The following is a 24,065-nucleotide window of genomic DNA, read 5'->3' on the forward strand; positions in this document are numbered from 1 at the left end:
TGTGCATGGTTATACTATGCATTTACCTATAATGCTTATCTATGCTTTACGGTACTTTCACTGTGCTTTATTACACTTTGCTGTGCTTTTACTGTGGGAGGCTTTTATAAGGGAAATGATAGAGGCACCTCAAATAAGCAACCACAGAAATCTAAGGTAAAACTATCAGAAGGTAAGTCCAGTAGGGAGATGTTTCAGTGCCTTGCTCGGTGTGTGAGATACTGTAAGAATCTTCTTGTGATGAGCTGGTCTTGCCAAGCTGTAGGTAAATCTCACAGAACTTTAAAACACACAATCAGAATTCTCAGGTTATGTTTGTCTACTTGACTTAGTTTCTTAAAGTTTGACCTTTTTCAAGAAATAGAAGTTCAGACTGGAGTAAACACTTTGAAAATATGTGCCATGTGGTTTTCAGCTCCTACAAATACTTAAACATTACAAGACAGCTGTGTAAAATATTGGTTGTTAAGTTTTGGAATAATAATGATATTTTGTCATTTCCATATGATCACATTACCCATCGATTCTTATCGATTGTTTATTTACATGTTGCTTCAATATAATACTTATTTGTGCCACACATAATAAAACCCTACAAGGTGATACAACTACATCCCACTTAACATGAATGCAGTAGCAAAATTAAGCACAGTGTTAATAATCCATTATAACAGGTTCATCTGCAATTACTATTGGCTGTACAAATGCTTGTTAGCAGGTTTAATGTCATGAGTGCATACTCACCATGGTTTACAGGTCACACATGTAATAGAGGTAGCCACCACAATAAATATGAAATAATTATTATTGATGTGTCTGAAATACCTAAAACAATTGAATTGAGTAGCTCAAAGCTCGTCAATTCAATAAAGATCTTGTCCTTTCCCCCTGTACAGTTCATTATCTACATTGCCAATAAGCCTTAACCTATAATACTCTGCAGACTTCCACTTATTCTTATGATCTCTGACTGTTTTCTGTGTTTAGCCCCAGAACCACATGTCAGGTATTGAGGGAGAGATGTTATGTATAGAACAGTTTTGTGCAGTCACTCCAGATACAACTGTTTCTTTGTTATATTTCCACCCTTGACATCGTTTTCAATACTATTACAAAAAAAAAAAAAATATATATATATATATATATATATATATATATATATATATATATATATATATATATATATATATATATATACACATACATTTTGTGAATTGTGGTTGTTCAATATACTCTTATTTTCAACATTATACATATGGAAATCATACCACACAGTTCCAGAAAACAGATTACATTTATAATAGTCCTACACAAAATGTAATTTAAACTGAAAAAATATGAAGAAAAGAAAGCACACTTTCAATTTCAAGGCAGCTTAGTTTTTTAAACGCAGTGCTCATGTAAAATGAGGGATAAAGGCACAGGATGCCATTTCTGTAAGAGACGGAGAGAGAGAGAGGGAGAGAGAGAGGGAGAGAGAGACGGAGAGAGAGGGGAATGAGGAAGGCTGTTAGTCCCAGTGTTTAGGGTTCTCCAGACATGCTCAAAATCAGGTAATGGAAAAAATGATTGTGGAGCAACAGAACTAAGAACCACTCACCATAAAACACCATAAAATAGTGAGGGAAATATAAATAAAAGTGTATTGTAGAATTAGGAAGGATTACCACCAAACTAGTTCCAAATTTGCATTATAAACTTTTATAAGGGTATTGCTGTTTGGTTCTAGTTTTGTAAAACGACGAGGAAAGAACACTTCGACATCCTTTCCAGAGGAGCCTGTGCATGAAGGTGTCACAGCGATCAGTAGCTGATGTTGTGACAGCGCTGAGGAACAGCAGCAGCAGCAGCGGGATGGCTTTATCTTTCAGACCTCCTTAATGCTCATAGGCCTGGCCAGGTGGCACTGCGCCTCTCCCAGCCTCCAGCTGTCTGAATTATTAACACATTCATTCTTTCTCTCCCTTTCTCTCACATTTCAACAGGTACCCTCCGTACAATAGCACTCTTCCTCAAACCCAGCTGCCCTTTTTTTCCAGCACTCGATGCACTCTGTTGAAAGACGACACAGCATAGTGGAGACCAATGCTGCACTAAAAAGGTAAGGCTTGGTTCTAATGTTGGATGCATTTTAACTAAGAAATGTTTTGATTTTAACATTGGTCCTGTACAAATCATCTATATATATTTAATGATGTTTGACTGTAAAGTACTTGTTTTACTAATGTTTGAAGAGACCACAGGGAAACGGGGACTGTTTCTTAAGTGCTTGTGCTCCTTCTGTACACTACTCTCCAACAAGGTTTGGAATAATTGAATACATGCAGAATGGGACATTTCCTCTTTTTTTAACCACAAAATTAGTTTCTTTTTTAAGACTTATACCTGTATGTATGTATGTATGTATGCATGTGAGAAGAGGACGGTTATCTATTTAGTGATAACAAAATATCTGAATGGGATTAAGTACAGTTGCCCCATCTCCTGTCTTACTGTATTTATTAATCTGTTCTCATACTTGTTGTACTGTAGAGGAGTGTATGCATTGTATGTTAAGTAGTTTCTATTCTATATGGAAGATAATAGCTTTATTACATTATATATATAGAGAGAGATATATATAGATATAGATATATATATATATATATATATATATATATATATATATATATATATATATATAGATACACACACACACAGGCTAATTTCACTATAATGAACCCCCGTGGGACCTGGAGAAATGTTCGTTATATCAGAGTGTTCACTATATTAGGGTTAACCATGGTCTTTGTTTTCACTAAAAGAATAACACACTTAACACTGGAGAAAGTCCAGTGTCAGTCAGTACTGAGATCGATGTATCCGGGTCGATCCTGTATGTGATCGTTCTAATAGGGCAAATTTGCATTGAAATAATCGGTTCTTGCTGTTGGGATCGTTAAAAACGGATGTTCGTGGGGGCTCCCGAGTGGCGCATCCAGTAAAGGCGCTCCACGTGGAGTGCAGGATGTGCCCTATAGTCTGGACGAGTCCAGGCTATTCCTTTGCCGACGAAGACGGGAGCTTCCAGGGGACGGCGCTCCATCGGCCGAGCGCCACCCGGTGGGAGGGAGGGTTAGGTCGGCCAGGGTGTCCTCAGCTCACCGCACACCAGCGACCCCTTTAGTCTGGCCGGTGCGCCTGCAGGCTTGCCTGTAAGCTGCCCAAGAGCTGCGTTGTCCTCCGACGCTGTAGCTCTTGGGTGGCTGTATGGTGAGTCCGCAGTGTGAAAAAAAGCGGTCGGCTGATGGCACATGCTTTGGAGGACAGCGTGTGTTCATCTTCACCCTCCCGAGTCAGCGCAGGGGTGGTAGCGGTGAGCTGAGCCTAAAAATAATTGGCCATTTCAAATTGGGGAAAAAATAATATATATATATATATATATATATATATATATATATATTGTTTTTTTTATTAAGCATTTCATATGTTATGAAAAAAGTATTTCAAAATACTGTTTATCCCAAATAAATGCATAATGTTTTTCATAGGTGATTTTTTAAGAAATATATTTGAAATATATTAGTATGAACAGGGGACAGTAATAATACATGGTTGCCGTGTGGTATGTTTGTGAATATTACTGTCACTCAGTCTTGTTGTCTTTAAAAGGCCCCACAGAAGACAAGGATGACTTTCTATGTTTGGTTTCTCTTCCAACTTTGTGTCGCAAGCCCCACATCTGTGCCTCAGCCCCCATGCCTGAAAGGATGTGACTGCCACAGCATGTTCAAATTCGTCAACTGCTCAAGTTCTTCCTTCACCTTCATCCCAAATGCCACTCCCTCGGACACAGAACACCTTGATTTATCCCGAAACAACCTGACGACTATTCCAGTCAGGGCCTTCTGGCCCCTCTGGAGGCTGAAGGTGCTCCTTATGAATGACAACAACATCAGCCACATCGCAGACGGAGCATTCTCTTCCCTCCAGAGCATTCAAAAGCTGGATTTGAGCCGGAACAAGCTGGCTGCTCTTGGTAACAGATTTTCCATTGGTCTCAATTCCCTGAGGGAACTAGTATTGTCAGAAAACAAACTGAAGGCCTTGCTTAGCAACAGCCTCCTCCACCTGGAGAACCTGGAGAAGCTCAATATCAGAGGCAACAGGATTAGTTTCATTGAGAATGGGGCTTTCCGCAGCATGACCCATCTCCGGAGGCTGACTCTACAGGACAACAACATGACCGCCCTTCCCCATGGGATCTTCTCCATGCTGCCGAAGCTGGAGGTCCTGAACCTGCAGAGCAATCAGATCAACAGCACTGATATTAAGGTTTTCACCTCCTTGACCAGCTTGTCTTTACTCAACCTGGTCAACAACCATCTGGAGAACATCAAATTCAAGACGTTCCTCAGCATACAGACCTACGGGACTCATATCTTGTTGGCTAATAATCCCTGGCATTGTGATTGTGACCTCCAGAGGGTCTTCAGAAAGCTCCAGAGTGTACAGCGACTCATTCTGGATGACTATTTCAACATGACGTGCACAGAGCCTCCTCAGCTGAATGGCTACAGGCTGGATGACGTGGATAATAGGCTGTGCATCGGAGAGACCGTGGTGGTGCTGATCATCACTTTCACTGTCATTGTGACTGTAGTGGCTGCCATTGTCATGGCAGAGAGGAACAGGAAGAAAAGCACTGGCAAGCACTGGAGTGAGGAGAATGACATGCCTTACAGTTCCCAGGACTAGGAGCGGACAGACCAGATATGGACAGATTACAATTTCTTTGTATTTAATGATGATTATATCCCTGTCTGAAATGAATCTTCATGCCTTTAAAAATGATAGATAGCCAGCTCTCTGGTGACCTGCATTCTTGTCCCACAATCCCTACTGCTATTCAAAAATGAAGGGATACGCATTTTGTGAATGTTACAGTCAATTATTAATGTGGAACATGCCCCATTAATGACATTACACTATTATACTATACTACTTTTTATAGTTATTTATATGTGTACCCTTGTCTGAAATAATCATTGAAGTTCTCCGAGTGAATTTTTTAAGAGCAGGGATCAAGCATCCGTTAGAAGTGTTTCATCAGCAAGCGAGAACAGGTGTCATTAACTAGTGTCATTTCAGCTGTGCTTTATTCGCGTTCCATTATTGAGTAATAACAGAACATCTGACCTACACAGAAAACAATGGGAGAGCAGTTGTATAATCTACCATAATCTACAATTTTCTACAGTGCTCAATGTACTCCAAATTGTCATTAGCACATTTTTTTTTTCAGAAAGGAAAATCGCATCCAATAAAGTTGTTCAACCAGAAGTAAAAAAAAAAAACAATGACATTAATGTTGAGGCTTGCAAGTGTCTTATTTTGGTTTTTTTTATTTTATTTTTTATTTTATTCATTTTAAAATTGTAATTGGTGTTTCAAATCCTTCCAAAAAAATATCTGCTAAAGATAATTTAGAGTAAAAAGCTTCGAGAATATAGTCCAAGTAATTCTTTATTGACCAATTTGGTACGGGTATGAAATATCACAGATATCTTAACTAATGTTTTCTGCTTGTTGTCTGCATTCACTTTGTGAATCGTTTTCAGTTTTAGTCATCACATCGTGGTGGCTCTGAAGTTTAAAGCACCTCTATGGGTGCAGTACGGCTCTCAAACGTCTCCAGTCCAACTGGTGCACCAGAGTGTTGCCATTAGCTCTGTCATTAGCTCAGCAGTATTTCTTACTGATGCAACATTTTCTAAAGTGTGAATTTAAGCCCTATTGAGAAAGCTTCAACTTGTGAGGTGTTTGAAGGATCTTGTATAAAACATGTTTGTGAAACTGCTCTAAACTGTCTCTTGCTCTTTCAACAACACCTACAAAGTCCCATGAATATCAAACTGTATGTTATTAATAAAAAACAGACTCTGAAAAACCAACCAACCTTCTTTACCAAACAATTTGTACAAAAGAGAGAAACAAGTGTAAACATGCTAAACCTTTAATTATATAACCATACCTATCTGTTTGGTTCTCTGGAAACTTATGGAAACTATAATAAGATCCAAAATGGAAAATTACCTAAAAATTTTTGTGAAGAATCAACAACAAGTGGGACACAATCATGAAGTGGAACGAAATTTATTGGATATTTCAAACTTTTTTAACAAATAAAAAACTGAAAAATTGGGCGTGCAAAATTATTCAGCCCCCTTAAGTTAATACTTTGTAGCGCCACCTTTTGCTGCGATTACAGCTGTAAGTCGCTTGGGGTATGTCTCTATCAGTTTTGCACATCGAGAGACTGAAATTTTTGCCCATTCCTCCTTGCAAAACAGCTCGAGCTCAGTGAGGTTGGATGGAGAGCATTTGTGAACAGCAGTTTTCAGTTCTTTCCACAGATTCTCGATTGGATTCAGGTCTGGACTTGGCCATTCTAACACCTGGATATGTTTATTTGTGAACCATTCCATTGTAGATTTTGCTTTATGTTTTGGATCATTGTCTTGTTGGAAGACAAATCTCCGTCCCAGTCTCAGGTCTTTTGCAGACTCCATCAGGTTTTCTTCCAGAATGGTCCTGTATTTGGCTCCATCCATCTTCCCATCAATTTTAACCATCTTCCCTGTCCCTGCTGAAGAAAAGCAGGCCCAAACCATGATGCTGCCACCACCATGTTTGACAGTGGGGATGGTGTGTTCAGGGTGATGAGCTGTGTTGCTTTTACGCCAAACATAACGTTTTGCATTGTTGCCAAAAAGTTCGATTTTGGTTTCATCTGACCAGAGCACCTTCTCCCACATGTTTGGTGTGTCTCCCAGGTGGCTTGTGGCAAACTGTAAACGACACTTTTTATGGATATCTTTAAGAAATGGCTTTCTTCTTGCCACTCTTCCATAAAGGCCAGATTTGTGCAGTATACGACTGATTGTTGTCCTATGGACAGAGTCTCCCACCTCAGCTGTAGATCTCTGCAGTTCATCCAGAGTGATCATGGGCCTCTTGGCTGCATCTCTGATCAGTCTTCTCCTTGTATGAGCTGAAAGTTTAGAGGGACGTCCAGGTCTTGGTAGATTTGCAGTGGTCTGATACTCCTTCCATTTCAATATTATCCCTTGCACAGTGCTCCTTGGGATGTTTAAAGCTTGGGAAATCTTTTTGTATCCAAATCCGGCTTTAAACTTCTCCACAACAGTATCTCGGACCTGCCTGGTGTGTTCCTTGTTCTTCATGATGCTCTCTGCGCTTTAAACGGACCTCTGAGACTATCACAGTGCAGGTGCATTATACGGAGACTTGATTACACACAGGTGGATTCTATTTATCATCATTAGTCATTTAGGTCAACATTGGATCATTCAGAGATCCTCACTGAACTTCTGGAGAGAGTTTGCTGCACTGAAAGTAAAGGGGCTGAATAATTTTGCATGCCCAATTTTACAGTTTTTTATTTGTTAAAAAAGTTTGAAATATCCAATAAATTTCATTCCACTTCATGATTGTGTCCCACTTGTTGTTGATTCTTCACAAAAAATTACAGTTTCATATCTTTATGTTTGAAGCCTGAAATGTGGCAAAAGGTCGCAAAGTTCAAAGGGGCCGAATACTTTCGCAAGGCACTGTATATGGTAACAGTATCCTGGGAGACAGTCAGCATGGTTTTAGGAAAGGGAGATCGTGTCTAACTAACCTGCTTGATTTTTTTGAGGATGCAAAATCGACAATTGATAATTGCAAAGCATACGACATGGTTTATTTAGATTTCCAGAAAGCTTTTGACAAAGTCCTACATAAAAGATTAATTCTCAAACTGAACGCAGTAGGGATTCAAGGAAATGCATGCACATGGATTAGTAAGTGGTTAACATGTAGAAAACAGAAAGTACTGATTAGAGGAGAAACCTCAAAATGGAGCGAGGTAACCAGTGGTGTACCACAGGGATCAGTATTAGGTCCTCTGCTATTCCTAATCTACATTAATGATTTAGATTCTGGTATAGTAAGCAAACTTGTTAAATTTGCAAACGACACAAAAATAGGAGGAGTGGCAAACACTGTTGCAGCAGCAAAGATCATTCAAAATGATCTAGACAGCATTCAGAACTGGGCAGAGACATGGCAAATTATATTTAATAGAGAAAGGTGTAAGGTACTGTACACAGGCAATAAAAATGTGCATTATAAATATCATATGGGAGTTACTGAAATTGAAGAAGGAATCTATGAAAAAGACCTAGGAGTTTATGTTGACTCTGAAGTCTTCATCTAGACAATGTGGGGAAGCTATAAAAAGGGCCAACAAGATGCTCGGATATATTGTGAAAAGTGTTGAATTTAAATCAAGGTAAGTAATGTTAAAACTTTACAATGCATTAGTAAGACCTCATCTAGAATATTGTGTTCAGTTCTGGTCTACTCATTACAAAAAGGATATTGCTGCACAGAAAGAGTGCAAAGAAGAGCAACCAGAATTATCCCGGGTTTAAAAGGCATGTTGTATGCAGACAGGCTAAAAGAATTGAATCTATTCAGTCTTGAACAAAGAAGACTACGCGGTGATCTGATTCAAGCATTCAAAATTCTAAAAGGTATTGACAATGTCGACCCAGGGGACTTTTACGACCTGAAAAAAGAAACAAAGACCAGGGGTCACAAATGGAGATTAGATAAAGGGGCATTTAGAACAGAAAATAGGAGGCACTTTTTTACACAGAGAATTGTGAGGGTCTGGAACCAACTCCCCAGTAATGTTGTTGAAGCTGACACCCTGGGATCCTTCAAGAAGCTGCTTGATGAGATTCTGGGATCAATAAGCTACTAACAACCAAACGAGCAAAATGGGCCAAATGGCCTCCTCTCATTTGTAAACATCCTTATGTTCTTATGTTCTTATGGAACATGAGACTAAACGCTGAAGTGCCCTGTGCAAATCCACACATCTGCCATCTTTATCGAATTATTTACAGGGCCCAAATACAGTACATAAAGCAAAACCATAAAAAAGTATTTTAACAATAAGACGTATGTCATTGTATTCATGCCTACAGTTCACATCATATAGTACAAGTAAGCTTCCAGTTTTGTTACAAATGATTATTACACATCTAGAGTTTGTGCAAAAAGATGCCTTCACTCACCAACTTGAAAACCACTTTGAAAATAAGAAGGCTATCCTGCTTGTCTCTTTTTGCATTGTTGATAGTTTCCTCCAAAACCATGATCAAAATATAGTTAAAACTTATTTAAAACATTAAAGAGTAACAAGCTTTGAATTCCCTTATTACAAAAGTGTCTTTATAAAATGAAGAGCCAGCACCATTTAGTTAACCACTATTTCGGTTCAAGTTTCCTTATTTTTTGCTGTCAATACACTGCTGTGCACTACTACAGTAGCAGGGCTATGTAAAGAAACTCTAGCCTGATCTAGCCTACATTACATATGCTTATGACAGGCAACTAGAACTTAGCACAAAAATACTATATTTGAGTCATTTCAATAAGGGACACGAATTTACACTATTTTTCACTATTCCTTCACTTTGTGTAATGTGAACTCCTTGGGTATCCCAATGGTACCCAAAATGTATGTATGTATGTATTGTGAACCGGCCGACACCACTCACGGTTCTTGCCCCTTTAAAAATTGACCCAGACACAGAAATAGGTGGTTCAGCGCTTAAGCGCACTTCTAATAAAACAAACAAAAACAAAATAAAACACAAAACAAACATCTAGCTCTTATATGAGCACTAACTAAACATACAGAAACGCCCTTCCTAACACGGGACGGATACCCCGTTTACCCGTAACAAACAAAACACACGCTTTACAAAGCTAAACACAGCACAGTACTAACATTGGGACTGCTAGGACACAGAGTACTCCTTTCTATGTCCATCTACTCAGCAGCCCTGAGCAAACTAACTGCTTTACTTTTATACCCTGCACCTGGTCCTAATTTACAATTACTACCTAGGTGCAGGGGATAATTAAACACTAAAACAATTACCAAATTAAACCAAACAATAGAGCAAAACAATTAACAAAACTAACAATAATGTGCCTGCGCACATGTCTTACGCAGGGAGATTTTAACCTCCTCCCTGCTATGTTACAGTATGTATGTATGTATGTATGTATGCATGCATGCAAGCAATTATCACGCACACACCTTCTTATATTGTGTGTTTATATGTATGAGTAAGTAGCTCAAGTTACCTAAAAAATGGTATAGCTAACTTGAAATATGCAACTGTTAAGAGCTGAAAACAATTAAAAAGGTCTAATTCAGCAAATTAGCTATTCAATTAAGGGTCTAGTTATGTAATTGAGGGCTCAGTTGGAATGAAAACCAGCAGAGAGAGTGGGTCCCCAGGACTGGTTTGGGAACCACTAGTCTAGGACAGTCACACAAGGCAACTTCAAGAGTAATAGAAGTCTCCATCTAGTGGTCATCAAAAGCATTTCTTAACCAGTGTAGTGAGACCCCTCCCCGACATAGTGTTAGTATTGTAGATGTGAACACAAACTGTAACAATGTTGTGCAATACGATATTACAGTTTATAAATCCAGTAAACAGCTGTAAAACTTCAAAGCATGGCGTGGTGTTGCCAATGCACCTTCTCCAGGGACACTGGCTTTGTTTAATGTGGTATTGCATGGAACAATTCAGATGTCATCCTAAGTTGAAAGCATGATGGTGCTGTAACAAGAGAAACATGTTTATGTGGTTATTGATTAAAGGAAAATTGTGAACAAATATTTTAAAAAGAAAAACAACAGGGCAAGTTGAAATGACACATGAAAGTTAATATGTAAACATACTTGGACATGTTTATATTATTTAGAGCTTGTTAATGAACCTAGCCTGAATTCAAACTTCAATATGGAGGGGATGAGAGGAACAAAGTGGGTAATTCAAACCCACTTGGCTACACCCTGACTTAGCCAGGATTTCAGATTTAGCCAGGAGAATGAAAACCACATTAAATTTGCACGGTAATGTTACAGTTATCCTATGCTTTTCCCATGATTATACTATTCATTTACCATAATGTACCATATTTTTAAATATAATAATATGCTTTACCATACCTCTCTGTGATTTACAATGCTTACCTGTGCTTTACCATGTTTTTACCATGCTTTACTGGACTTTTACTATATTAATCAAGCGCTTGTTAGAAATGCAACGCTCCCTTTAGTATCCGCAGCTGAGATTGGCCACAGCCAGGACTTGAACCTGCAATCCCCTGATTTTAATAGGGTAAGGCTTATGAGATGCTTGCAAACACAATGTTATGTTTGATGAATGCCCTTCTTTGTTTGATATTGTCTTAAAACAGGGGAAAAACAATCAGTCTTGTAGTGTGTGCTTAAATACTGGAAGTGATTAATGGAAACAGACACATAGACACACCAGAAAATCAGTTCTGTATTTGCACTGACCATTTTATTAATGATCTTAATACAAGCCGACAATCTTCCAAAGCTTATCTGCTGGCTATACTTTGAATAGCTTTCCATTCCTAATCACGTTAAAGGGACATACTTTTCAGCATTGTCAGTAACACTGTTCTGACTTCAAGGATACATTGCAAGCTCAATTGTCATTCATTTCAGTCTTAAAACATTCAACAAGTGCTTGACATAAGGTACCAAGGTTATCTGCACACACTCCTAATCTCTTTACATGACCTGGCCTGGCAAACACCTCAACGCTGGAAAATACAGTACGTTGCAAACCAAAGCCATGAGATGAAGGGCAAATAAAGTGTATGCATATACAGAGGTGCTTGAAACATTCATAACATAGCAACAATCCAGCAGTGTGTTAAACACAGAACAGCTGAGACTAATATAATAACAGTCGCAATTGCTTCTTGTCTAATGAGACCAACATTTTGATGACAAGTGGCTTGTCAAAGACATTAAATGCCATCGAACACAGCTGGCTTAACGGTGAAGCAAGGCAACACAAATATAGAAACAGAGTCAACAAAAAAAAGGTTTCTATTTATTGGCAAAGGCGGTCAGCAACATTAGAAAATAAACCATCAGATTAAAGAAGAGTCTCACTAATTCTACACGTGACTTAAAGGCAGGGGAAAATAGCATTTTTAAACTTTCCCAACACCAACTCCAAAGCATTCATAAATATCACATGTCACGTCAGCTATGTGTGATGGCCTGGCTTTTCATACAAATGTTTCTTTTTTAGAAGGACTGCATTTGTTAAAGATTTAGAAATATGTACAGTCCAATCCCTACAGGGTTTGATTTTTTAAATTTATTTTTTGCTTATTGATCGCAAACTGGAAAGATTTTAAGACATTATGTCGCTGTAAACACCACAGAAATTAAAAACAACAATTTTAAAGCATAACAGCACCAGCAAGCCATGGTTCAAACCAGTTCCAAAGGCATTGCCATCTATTAACCATCATCAACAGGTTTGTAGCCTATACAGGTTAAGGCAGGTGAAAGGGTTACAAGTCTGCAGTGCATTTTAACTAGAATGATATATATATATATATATATATATATATATATATATATATATATATATATATAGATATATATAGATATACACACGGTGGGTAGATTTGTTACTCGTCTTCATGTTGCTCAAAGAACTCATGGCAGCCGATGGTCACCATGGCGATGAAGGTCATGAACTCCTGAAAGTCACATTCTGAGTCAGTGTCAGTGTCCAGGCTCTCCATTAAACTGTCCATCGTCGCCTGGTCTTTGATTTGCTGGAAGGAAACAGAATGGAGCTTTATCATACTGTATCCAGGTCACGTGTTACACCTGCATCACACCTGTAGGGGCAGATACCTTCAAATGAACAGGAAGTCATTTAGAAATATCTTGAAATGAACAAAAACATTTTTTTTATAGCTATCTCAAAATAAATTACAGATATCTCGAAAGGAATAGGATGTTATTTTGAGACATATTCAAATGAATTAGAGATCTCTCTAAATGCACAGGAAATGATTTAGAGAGATCTTAACATGTATTACAGATATCCCAAAATGAACAGGAAGTTATTTAGTGATATCTTAAAATGTATTAGGTTGAAATAATTAATTCAAGATAAAGATTTTTTGGGATATATTTAAATTAATTTTAGATACAGTATATTTAATTGATTTGCAGTTATCTCTAAATCTATTTGCGATAGCTGCACATTATTTAAAGATACCTGCATTCATTCAAAAATTTCTGCAACTACTGTAAGTGGGCCCTTAGGTTAATAAAAGAGCCCATCTGCTCTGTGCTCTTGTGGTTTAGGTATATACCTACAATCCCTCCAGTTTCTTTCCAGTACCGTTTAGCCTGGCTGTGGTCAGGATCTACCTGATTGAATCCAGTGGGAGCTGATTAGTTTCTGCGAGGTACACACTCCACCATCTGACAGTTAGTGTTTATTGTATCAGTCAACAGCAGTGCTTCTCAGACTCTGTCCTGGGGACCCCCTGTGTCGTACCTCCATCAGGTACGTTCAGCGTTTTAAAGACCTACCTAGCCCATTACAAACTCAATTTCAACCAGTGGCGGCTCGTGACTTCGACGGGTCTCATAACATACTCCAACAACACTGCTGTACCGCAACTCTTCCACCGGCGCCTCACAGACCATGGTTTCCACCGCAACACCCTCATCGAGTGTCTACGGGGAGTGGTAAGTTGCCATGGTGACCAGGCAGCTTCATCAGGCAATGCGAGCCTGTGCCTCATTACTGCAATCTTCTGGCTCCTGCTGCTGTGCTTTTGCAACATGAAAGTGAGTTCAACTTGTCGAATTATAACATCTAAATACTGCAGGCTCGTCTTGTAGACCTACGTTAACTTTTTTATATTCATCACTAACTGTTCTAAAACATGTCTAGAAATATTTATTATTCAAAACTAAAAAGAATAAGCAAATGTTTTATACATAGACAAGGATTTTAATCACAATAACCAAATATATTCTACCCTGCTTCACTGAAGCCAATAGTTTCAGTTCCAATCACAACCTCTAGAAGGCAGCATAACACCACAAGCTCTACATAATTTAAGCTGGTTTGTGATTACTGCGAATCTCGCACACTCTAACCATTCTTTTCATTCCTGCAGTTCGTCGTCACTTTGAGGGATTCTCAGTCCCCTCCTGCCTAAACCTTTTGCCTACTTATATTAACTGACAGTCTTCAATTTCAACTCCCCCCCCCCCCCCCCCCCCCCTTCAAGACCTGGTCATGAAGCCACAAGCTTATTGGCTTTCTGAGATGCTCAGAATCCACCGTCACATTAACTTCAAGCTTCCCTGTATCAGGCCATTCCTGCAACCTCTTCCTGTTCCCAGATTCACACTTCCTCATCTGCCTCCGCTCCTCCAAACCAACCAACTTCATTAAGGTACTTTATACAACTTTCAAAGTCATCATTTCATTCAGTGTGATCTGCCAATCAGATACAGAAACCATTTCCTGCGATTATCAACATTTCAGTCAAAGTGTCCTCCTACCCCGCATTAGACAATACACTCATAGACTGTTCCTGATTAAATCAAAAGGTTTTGCAGCAGCCTCAGAGCAACGCATTCTTCATCCTCTCAGGTTCTGCAGCGGCCTCAGATCTATGCATTCTTCATCTCTGCCCAAAGACAGCCCCATCTCCGACGTCATCTAAAACTGCCTTAACTCTCAAAGACCAATATACACCTCATTCAGCAGATCTCTGCTCTCTACAGCAGACCACCGCACTCTACCGATGGTAGTCCACTGTTCACTATTACAGATCACTGCTTCAGCAGATCTCTGCTCTCTACAGCAGGTCACTGCACACTACTGACAGCACTCAATCGTTTACTTCCTCAGCTCTCTGCCTGTTCGCAGGTCCCGCCCTCTACTGTTAATCACTCTTCACTACAGCAAATCTCGGCTCCCTCTTCAGATCTGCTCACTACTGCAGCATGCAAAAGTTGCTTTAGTTTACTGTTTAAATCTGCAACTGCACTTCTCCAGAGCTTCCAACGCTCCAGCTTTCCTCCAATACTCAGATCGTGGCAACCATTTCTGCAGTCAAGACTAACGCTATCCATCTAAAATAATAAAAATAGGGGGCGCTTGACTTCCTCAGCAATTTAGACATATGTCCGCTCATCCTCTCAGATACTACAAGCATTAGTACATGGTGAGAGACGTGGTACGAGACTGGAAATCTGTCTTGATTATGAGTTAAGGAGTTCCAGTATTAGGAGAATGACTGGAGCTTTGCAACCCAAATCTCTGAATGTGAGTTCACCTTTTCCATTTCAAGCAGACATGATAGTAGCAAACCACTGATCAATCCTGTATTAACTAACACATAGGATGGTTGGCATCTCATCTCTCTGCCCTTGTTTCCAGAATGGGGCGCAAAGGGCGCTGAGCTTCCTCAGCAGTCGATTCTTATATTTGTTCAGCTCCAGCTGCCACCTCAGCTCTCAGTTCCAGCACTGCCCCTGCCTCTACTTTCAGTATCTAAGTTACGTCAGCCGGTCCCGTCTGCTTCCGCCCCGTGAACTGCCATTCGAATGGACATTGACATGATGTGTTTTGCAATATATAAAGCTTGCATCTCCCTATTTTTCAACAGTTTCAGTCACAATGGGCAAGACAGTAGGTCTGACATACTTTGATAGTGACAGGCTCTCCTGTATACTGCAGAGAAACAGACCTTGATGGATTTAGAGCCAACAGTTAATCAGAACAATCTAAGCATCTTGCCATGTTGAGTGGGTGCCTTCTCGGATGCCCTTGTTGGTCATGTAACAGGCTATGAACAGTGCTGTGGTGCTTTTTGGAAGGAATTCTGCATTCCAAATCTGTCAAGTTGCAACTGTTAGCTAAGAACAAAAATAAATTCAACAAGGAAAAAAGCAGCACATGCGTATAAAAGTACGTCATCAAATGACAACATGAAAACTGGATCAATGTCATTGCGGATGTATTTAAAAAAAAAAAAAGGTCCCGCCTGCTTCCCACCCCCCCCTTCCAGAATCCCCAGTTTCACCAGCTGCTATTCAACTGAATCCTACTCTCAGTAACCTCCTTCAATCTGCTCAGCATTTCATGTCTGCAGCCCTCGCCCCTTCTTCAAGAGCTTCTACAGCCTGGTCAGCATCTTCAACTTTCTGCTCCCAGAACCGGATTCATCCTATTCCTTCAATCAAAATCGGATCATGGCTTTCATCATCCATGCTAGGGATTCTCTCCATCTCCCTCCATTCTCTCCATACCAGCAGTTCGCCTGATCCTCTGTGGGATTCTTAAGAGCCTTCCCTCTGCCTCACCCTCCCGTCTGCCTATATCAACGGACATTCTCCATCCTCTCATTTCTACTCTTCGGAAAGGCTGCATCTCCCCTATGAGGAGATGCCTTTATCAGTCCTCTCAGAAGCTCCGAATTCACTGTTTCTTTTGCTCTAGTTTCCCCACGGCGGGTATTTGCTTCTGTGACCTTTCTTCTATTACAGACGCCTTCATCATTCAGCTACGTACCTCCAAGACGGATTAATTTCGGCGTGGTCAGTTCATTCAGCCATCAAGTTTCGAGTCCCCTATCTGCCCTTTCTCCTCAATGTCAAGGTATCTCCCCAGCAGGGTCCCCCCCCCAGACCCTCTGCTCATTGATTCTTCTCGCTCTATCATCACTCATCACTGGTTCTCAACCCACCTCTCCACCCTCATCTCCAGAACAGCCCTCCCTCCTCGGCTCTACACCCCCATTCATTCCGTATAGGCGAGCCACCTCCGCCGCGAGGGCCAGAATCAATCACAGCCTGATCAAGAATATGGGGAGCTGGTCCTCTTCTGTGGTGGATTCTTACAGTCATTCATCCTCCTCTGATATAGTTGCAGCCCATTCTAAAATTGCTAGTATGCCCGGAGTGGGGGCTTCCTGTCCACCAGGGCCACCAGAGGTTTTCCCCTAATCAGTCTCAAGGGGTTTTTTCCTCTCCACTGAGCGGCAGGTATTCACATAGTCACACCTACTAATAATTCCTAACCACCTCTGTTCATCCTGTTTGTCCTTCTAGTCTTTTATGTCTTATATGTTATGCATCAGCATGTGTTCTTTGTTATTGTTTCATGGTGCAGGTGTTTCGGGGAGAGCCGGGGGTCCATACTTTGGGGGGGGCAAGTGATCTCACTTCCCCGACCTCAGGTTCAGGCATCCGCCTACCTTCCTTCTAATAGTGGGGGTTCTCACCACCATGAGTCAGAGCGGACCCCTGGCCACACTCTATCCTATCGCAGCTCATGTGCTTTTCTTACCTCACCTAGTGAGGCTCTGTTCTATCTGTTCCTTTCTTTGGAACGTGGCTGCTTTACGCTTCCAGTGCTCGAGTCCCATACTAACCTGCGTGCTTTCTCTTTACATCAGGTCCCAGGTAGCGCAGAGTCTCGGACGGTCAATCACAGGGTTTAATGAGCACCTCTTTACAGAAGCCTTAGATGCTGGGTACAGGGCCGGATTTTGGTATCATGGGCCCCAGGACAAGGAACCAGAACAGACCCCCTCCGACAAATAACCACTCCATTGTTTTAACATGAATACCAAACGTGCAATACAGTCAGGAAACAATTAGCTATAAAGATTTGGCATTACACAGCGCCATCTAGTGACTTAAATACACAACTTTTAATAACTGGATTAACCTTTAAAAGACAATGTTAGGAATATTAAAATGTTAGTAAGTGCTCAACACTGCAATCTATCTTAAAACTAAACAGCATGTTACTTAAATGTTCCTAATCACCTCTGTTCTAAGTAAAACTTACATCGCAGAGTAATTAAATCAGACTTACCTTAAATTAATCATCTTCTCGATTTCATCTGTGCAAAGTCTCTAATAATGTCAGTAAAATCCAGTTTTCTGAGTATATCACATTCCGTAGACATGATCGCAAGGCTGTTTAGGCGATCCTGGTTCATGGTGGCTCTCAGTTCATTCTTAATGAGTCCCATGCGAGAGAATGATCACACATTAAGGATAGGTAAATACGCAGAGCAGGGGTGACATTCGGAAACGTGGAAATCATTTGAGAATTCAGGATAAGTTGAAGGTGGTCAAACGCTGTTCTCTTGTCCTTGCCAGAAACAAATTTAGTAAACTGGAGCATTTCTGATGGGAAATATTCACCCAGATCTGAAGGATAGATTTGCATGAGTGTAGCAGCTGTTTTTGAGGTCATATTTTGACATGTTCTGAAAGTCGGTAAGGAAGCCAAACAAGTTAAGCACAGTAACTAACATACGCTTTTGATCGGTGCAAGCAATCTGAAAGAGTATCCAGAATCTTTAGGAAAATATGGACACGAAATCTGTCTCTGCCCTGTAGTAAAACTTTAGTTACACTGGGGCAATCATCATCCTGCAGAGCACTGGGTGGTCGTCTCTGCCGTCGCTCTACGTCTCGATGTTTCTTCCACTGCAGTTTCCATTGCACGGTTTTCATAATCATCAAAATGATCACGAATCTCATCCAGAAATGCTTTCAGAGATTCAAATAATTCAACTACCACTGACAGTTCGATGTTTTGTGCTTGAATGGATTTACTAGTTTTGTCGAATCTCTCCAGAATGTTGTTATTCCACAAGTCTGTGGGTTAAAGTGAAAGGCAATTTGAAGCTACCTTGATCGTTAATTGGCGATGCGGGCAGACTGGGTCCGACTCCTGGTTCTGTACTACTTTCTAATTCTTCAGGCCTGTTATTTGGAACAGTATTGCCACCAAAACTCTCGTTGACCAGTTGTTCAGGTTCATTTGTTGTTGTCGCTACTTTATTTTTATAGGATTTAAAACCGAAATTTGATAGTCTCGGAATGTTTTCCAGCAGGCATTTTTCACTAACTTGCTTTTCCTTTAGTTTTTTTTCGTTTCAAAGCACCGCTACGTTTTTCCATTTTTTCTGTATTAGTCTCTCTCTCTCGCTCTATCTCTCACTCCTGCTCTTTCTCTCTCTTGTCTCGCAGTCCTCCAGTGTTAGCATGACCAGTAAGAGACCCAAGTGTTTAGCTAGCTCGATCATGGGGCAAGTGGATTGGATTTTAAACTGTAAAATAGCCATTTTTGTATTTATTTTAACCAGGCTGCAGGCCCCCTCGGCAGCTCAGGGCCCTGGACAAATGTCCCGGTTGCCCCCCCCTTAAATCCGGCCCTGGCTGGGTACCCTACTCTCCTGAAAGGCGACTCCCTCGTACTTCCATTTCGTGTCCTGCTGCCCAGGACCGATTTCCTCTCCCGAGGGTCAGCTCTTCGAGTATTAACCCTCATATATGTTTTTCAGTAGCTGGGCTTCACCCCTGTGATGCGTTGGTTTCGTCACCCTCTGTCAGCAACCACCTTTCTATCCTAATTTCCAGTATCAAATATTATTACATGTATTATGCCTATTATTATCATAATATATGTTGTGTTTGTTGCACTCTTAAACGAAACACGCACAAGACCATTTCTTCTTTAGCTACTACTTTTTTTTTCCAGTTCAAGTTAAATGTTTAATAAAGCAATACGTATTTCTTTAATATGTACAAACAATAAACTCTTTCTACTCACAGAGAGCTTTGCATGGAGCAGTGTCTCTGTCAGTGATGGTAAAGCTACGACTACGGTACATTTTTTTATGTCCATGGACATACTCGCACATCATCTGTGACGTCACCTACTTTTGTTCAAATTATTCATTTCTTAAAGGCACAGTGCTCCATTACTTGAACTTCGATCAAACTCAAGGCTAGCAAATGTAAACAAACTAGAATATTAATAAAGAGCATATGAATGTTTTGAACACTTTAAAGATATTAAGTTTTAATTTTTAACATTTGGTTACTCTTGTAAAGTACTTCAACATGTATGTCTACACAGAAACATTACATGAAGCCCAAATTCTCGGCATGTAAGAACAAGCCCATTGTTCCAGTACAAGGGAGCATACATTTTATTTTGGCTATACCGTGTCAGCATGCCAAGCGGTCCCCTCGAAACGTATAAATCTGTGTAGATAACAACATTACGTAATACCTATAAAGGTCATCTCAGAAGCATCAAGATGAAGTTTTTAAATTTGCTTTGGGTTTTCGACAGAAAAAAAAAAAAAAAAAAAAAAAAAAATAATAATAATAATAATAATAATAATAATAATAATAAAATACAATTACTTGTCCGTTTAAAAAAAAAAAAACTGCAATCAACTTTTTTTGTTTATATTGAGGTTTATATTGAGCAAGGTAGTTTCATTTACCGTGCATGTATTGAAGACACAGAATGAGTGTTGTGTGTCTGATTATTTTGTTGCTACTTTCTATCAGTACAGTGACTGAATTCATAGTCATAGTAAAATAGAAAGAGTAATAGTAACAGGCTATAATACATTAGCATACAAAACAAGAATGTTGTGGATGTTTTTTGAGGGGCTGGTGTCAGGCCTGCGCTTTGAATCCTCTTGGTGATATTTAACATTTCTAACATGCAGTTACTCACCCCTAGAAAGCTTGCTAACTCGTTGTTGATCAGATCCTTCAGTTCACTCTTCTTCAGCTTGTGCTTGTCTCCCTCCTTTCCCGAATACTTGTGAAACACATCTATGATGGCTACCATGGAGTTCTCTAAGTCAGACATTTTCAACGCAGGGTCCCAAATCTGAAGGAACATCCATAACTCTTAAATACTCAACAGTGCTACATTTTGAAATACTAAAAGAAACGTAATAAATTCAATGATAAGCGGTTCGACTATGAGACATTGAGAAAGACTTATAGGTGAAGCATTTGTCATTGAATTAATGACGTTTTTAAAAATAATTCTAGTTGAAGATATTGAAAAAGAATTATAATCTAAAAATGAGTCATTAAATTAATTAAGTTTATTTTGGTATTTCTAATTCTGAAAGACAAAAGTTGAAGGGCCAAGTATAAAAGTGAAATTACACTTAAGAAATCATCACTTAGAAAATCAGAAATCTGTATCTGATTAAATTAAATTTGGTATTAATGACATGAGTTCATAAGTTCTTCATTTCCAGTTGCCAGTCATAGACATGTGTAGACTAGATCAGCCAAAGGGTTGGATTCTCAAAGCCAATTCCTCCAAATTGTCACATTTCATTTCAGAAAGGAAAAACACACCTGGCAAAGTTACAGAAAAAACTACTAAACAATGCATTGTACAGGCTTGTAAGTAGTTTTTTTCTTACTAGTAGTTGAATTATAAATAATGTTTCGTCCTTTCTGGAAAAAAAAAAGCGCTAAGAAATAGCTTTGAGAATGAAGTGTCTTTATGTTAGCTCTTTAATGTATAAAACAGTCAGATACACTTCAAAATACATGTACATTAATGACACCGTAATTACTATTAACACATTTTTATTTCTTCATTGTAAGGATGACCAAGTCATAAAACGATGGTACCCCTATGAATGTGTACAGCAGGTAAAAGTGTAGTAAAAAATAGTACAAACTGTAATTGTTAAAGCTGTATAAAGCATGAGAATGTTGAGTCACTGGGAAGTAAAGAAAAATACTTGGTTAACCCCAGTCACACACAGTACAAGCATAGCAAAATGCTAAAACAATGTGCAAATATACCACAGTAAACTTCATACATGAATGAACGACATGGATTAAGCATGTAGTTATTTCCCCAGTAAAACACCTTGTGCTCAGTAATGCGACACAATTGCAAAGTTGTAAAATGTACCTATATGAAGTGTGTCCACTCTAAAGAAAAAACTATTGAGCACACGGTTTAAAAAATGAACACAATAATTAAGTTGTTAAATAAAATACAAGACAGGCAAGTCAGTCTTTAGCACTTCTAAAACTAGAAAAAACAAAAACAAATGAAAACCGTCAACAAGTTTACTCCTGGTTCCTCTTACCTCACTGTGGCTGGGTTTGAAGTCTGCAGGGAATGAAGCACACAGAACTGGACATTGCCTTTTTATAGCTGAGGGAGTGGAGAGGTCCCCTACTGACTGTGTTGCAGCCTCACTGCAGCCTGGCCTGGCCAATGAGAAGCTGGAGATGAGGAGAGCTCTTCATTCAGTCTGACCCAGTGGCAGTGATTTCATTCTGCTGGACGCCAGCACAGATTCAGCTCTTCTTTAAAGAGAGTTTCCTCTTCTGAGCAGCTCTGTATTAAGCTGACTAGGTACTGACTATACCACTTGTGAAGTTAATAGGGTGCATTTTATTAGTCTACAGCATTGAAGTCTGGGTACGTACAGTAGCTTTGGAGGTAGTTTAACACTATGGCTAGTATATTATATTATGCCACATTTCCATCTGCAGTGGAATTGCAATGGACACATCACTTGGTGCCGTAACACAGGGGATCCCAAACTGGGGGGGCCTGTGGAATGGTTTCAGGGGGGGCCACAGCGCAAACACACATTTTCTCTCCCAAATGACCCTGTCAAGCAATGTTCCCCACCCAGGGATCAATGAATTTCCATGAACACTGCTATTAGGTGCTTGGGCTATAACAAGGAGAATAAAATGGGCAACTAGATAAATGCACTTTGTAATTATAATATCACAAGTTTTAATTGTTTATGAATAAATAAATACATAAATAAATGCAAGATTTCTGCAGATGTATGTTTTTTTTTTCTTCGGTGGAAGTTCTTGATATATTTCTTCCCCTTACATAAATAGAATAAACCATTTATGTTGCGTTTGCAGTCAGACTCTGTACAGCTGAGCACAGTAATTATAGAGCGGCTCCAAACGTCCAAGAAATGATACTAAACATACTGAAACCAGCAGTACTTCTACCGGTACAAACGAACAACCTCTCTCACTAAAGGGATCAAAATCCAGATTTTGAAAATAAGACGGTGAGTATATTCAGTTAGGATTTGTTTGCATTACAAAGAAAGATGGCCTTGATTACCGAAGTGTGTGATCTGCTTGGAAAACTTAATTTCTATGGATTCAGCATCATGTGTACATCAGTGCCCTGTTGATTTCCTGTGCTGTTCACAGGCTTTACTTCTGCAATGTAATACAATCTCACCCCTGCTCACTGTATCTGCTCATACCAGCAGCACCTGTAACATTGGAATTCATTCATGCAGCATCTTCATTGAGGGCATGAACAAATACAAACATATCAGGATCTTCATTGAGGGCATGAACAAATACAAACATATCAGGATCTTCATTGAGGGTATGAACAAATACAAACATATCAGGATCTTCATTGAGGGCATGAACAAATACAAACATATCAGGATCTTCATTGAGGGCATGAACAAATACAAACATATCAGGATCTTCATTGAGGGTATGAACAAATACAAACATATCAGGATCTTCATTGAGGGCATGAACAAATACAAACATATCAGGATCTTCATTGAGGGCATGAACAAATACAAACATATCAGGATCTTCATTGAGGGTATGAACAAATACAAACATATCAGGATCTTCATTGAGGGTATGAACAAATACAAACATATCAGGATCTTCATTGAGGGTATGAACAAATACAAACATATCAGGATCTTCAGATTTCGGTCTGGTTTTGTCCAGATAATAAGGTTAATGTACTATCTTAATCTCAGAGTTATTTGTAAGGTACTACGTTTTGTGTAGGAGGTGTGATCTCATGCAGTTTGGGCAAGATGCCTAAAAGAGCAGTGCAGATGTTATAATAAGAGACACCCTGCACATGATGTATTAACTTATTTTAAATCACAAAAAATATATATATTGTAGTCAGGTACTACTAACAAACAATAAGTGCTGCTGTTTTTTAACTTTCAAATTGATCCATAAGCACAGGATGACATCTGTACACAGTATTAGATTAACTGTAATTGGTTGATTTCCTGGATTTCTAACAAATTCTTAACAGTGACTGGTTGATTTCTCATGCGTGACGTATAATTGGGATAATAATAAACACTTCATCATATACTGTACCTCTGATCTTCTTCTCCTAAAAGTTTGTAAGTAGCCATTGTTCTGCTGGCTGTTTTAAGTTATTTAAATCCTGTACTCTCAAAACACTATAATAAACATT

General features: G+C 39.4%; 2 protein-coding genes across 2 annotated transcripts; one reads left to right on the forward strand and one right to left on the reverse strand.

Moving 5' to 3' along the window:
- The first annotated feature begins 1,228 nt into the window (after positions 1 to 1,228).
- Positions 1,229 to 6,057, forward strand: LOC117400486 (slit homolog 3 protein). The gene is made up of 2 exons (XM_059032021.1): positions 1,229 to 2,101; positions 3,652 to 6,057. Exon 2 carries the CDS (start codon positions 3,670 to 3,672, stop codon positions 4,735 to 4,737), a length of 1,068 nt encoding a protein of 355 aa, XP_058888004.1. The 5' UTR covers positions 1,229 to 2,101; positions 3,652 to 3,669; the 3' UTR covers positions 4,738 to 6,057.
- A 5,932-nt stretch (positions 6,058 to 11,989) lies between these two features.
- On the reverse strand, positions 11,990 to 22,069 carry LOC117408455 (protein S100-B-like). The gene is made up of 3 exons (XM_034013459.3): positions 21,913 to 22,069; positions 20,517 to 20,675; positions 11,990 to 12,753 (listed from the first exon to the last, which is right to left on the reverse strand). Exons 2-3 carry the CDS (start codon positions 20,652 to 20,654, stop codon positions 12,604 to 12,606), a joined length of 288 nt encoding a protein of 95 aa, XP_033869350.2. The 5' UTR covers positions 20,655 to 20,675; positions 21,913 to 22,069; the 3' UTR covers positions 11,990 to 12,603.
- Positions 22,070 to 24,065: the final 1,996 nt, after the last annotated feature.

This window comes from Acipenser ruthenus, chromosome 10 (genome assembly GCF_902713425.1).
Source record: "Acipenser ruthenus chromosome 10, fAciRut3.2 maternal haplotype, whole genome shotgun sequence".
In the NCBI taxonomy this organism is placed as follows: Eukaryota; Metazoa; Chordata; class Actinopteri; order Acipenseriformes; family Acipenseridae; genus Acipenser; species Acipenser ruthenus.

Bases quoted from the DNA above. Each gene is read 5' to 3' on its own strand.
- LOC117400486 (XM_059032021.1), top strand. From the start codon at position 3,670: ATGACTTTCTATGTTTGGTTTCTCTTCCAACTTTGTGTCGCAAGCCCC.
- LOC117408455 (XM_034013459.3), bottom strand. From the start codon at position 20,654: ATGTCTGACTTAGAGAACTCCATGGTAGCCATCATAGATGTGTTTCAC. The intron at 12,754-20,516 runs GTGAGTAACTGC...GTTTCCTTCCAG, and splicing joins AGTTAGCAAGCTTTCTAGGG to CAAATCAAAGACCAGGCGAC.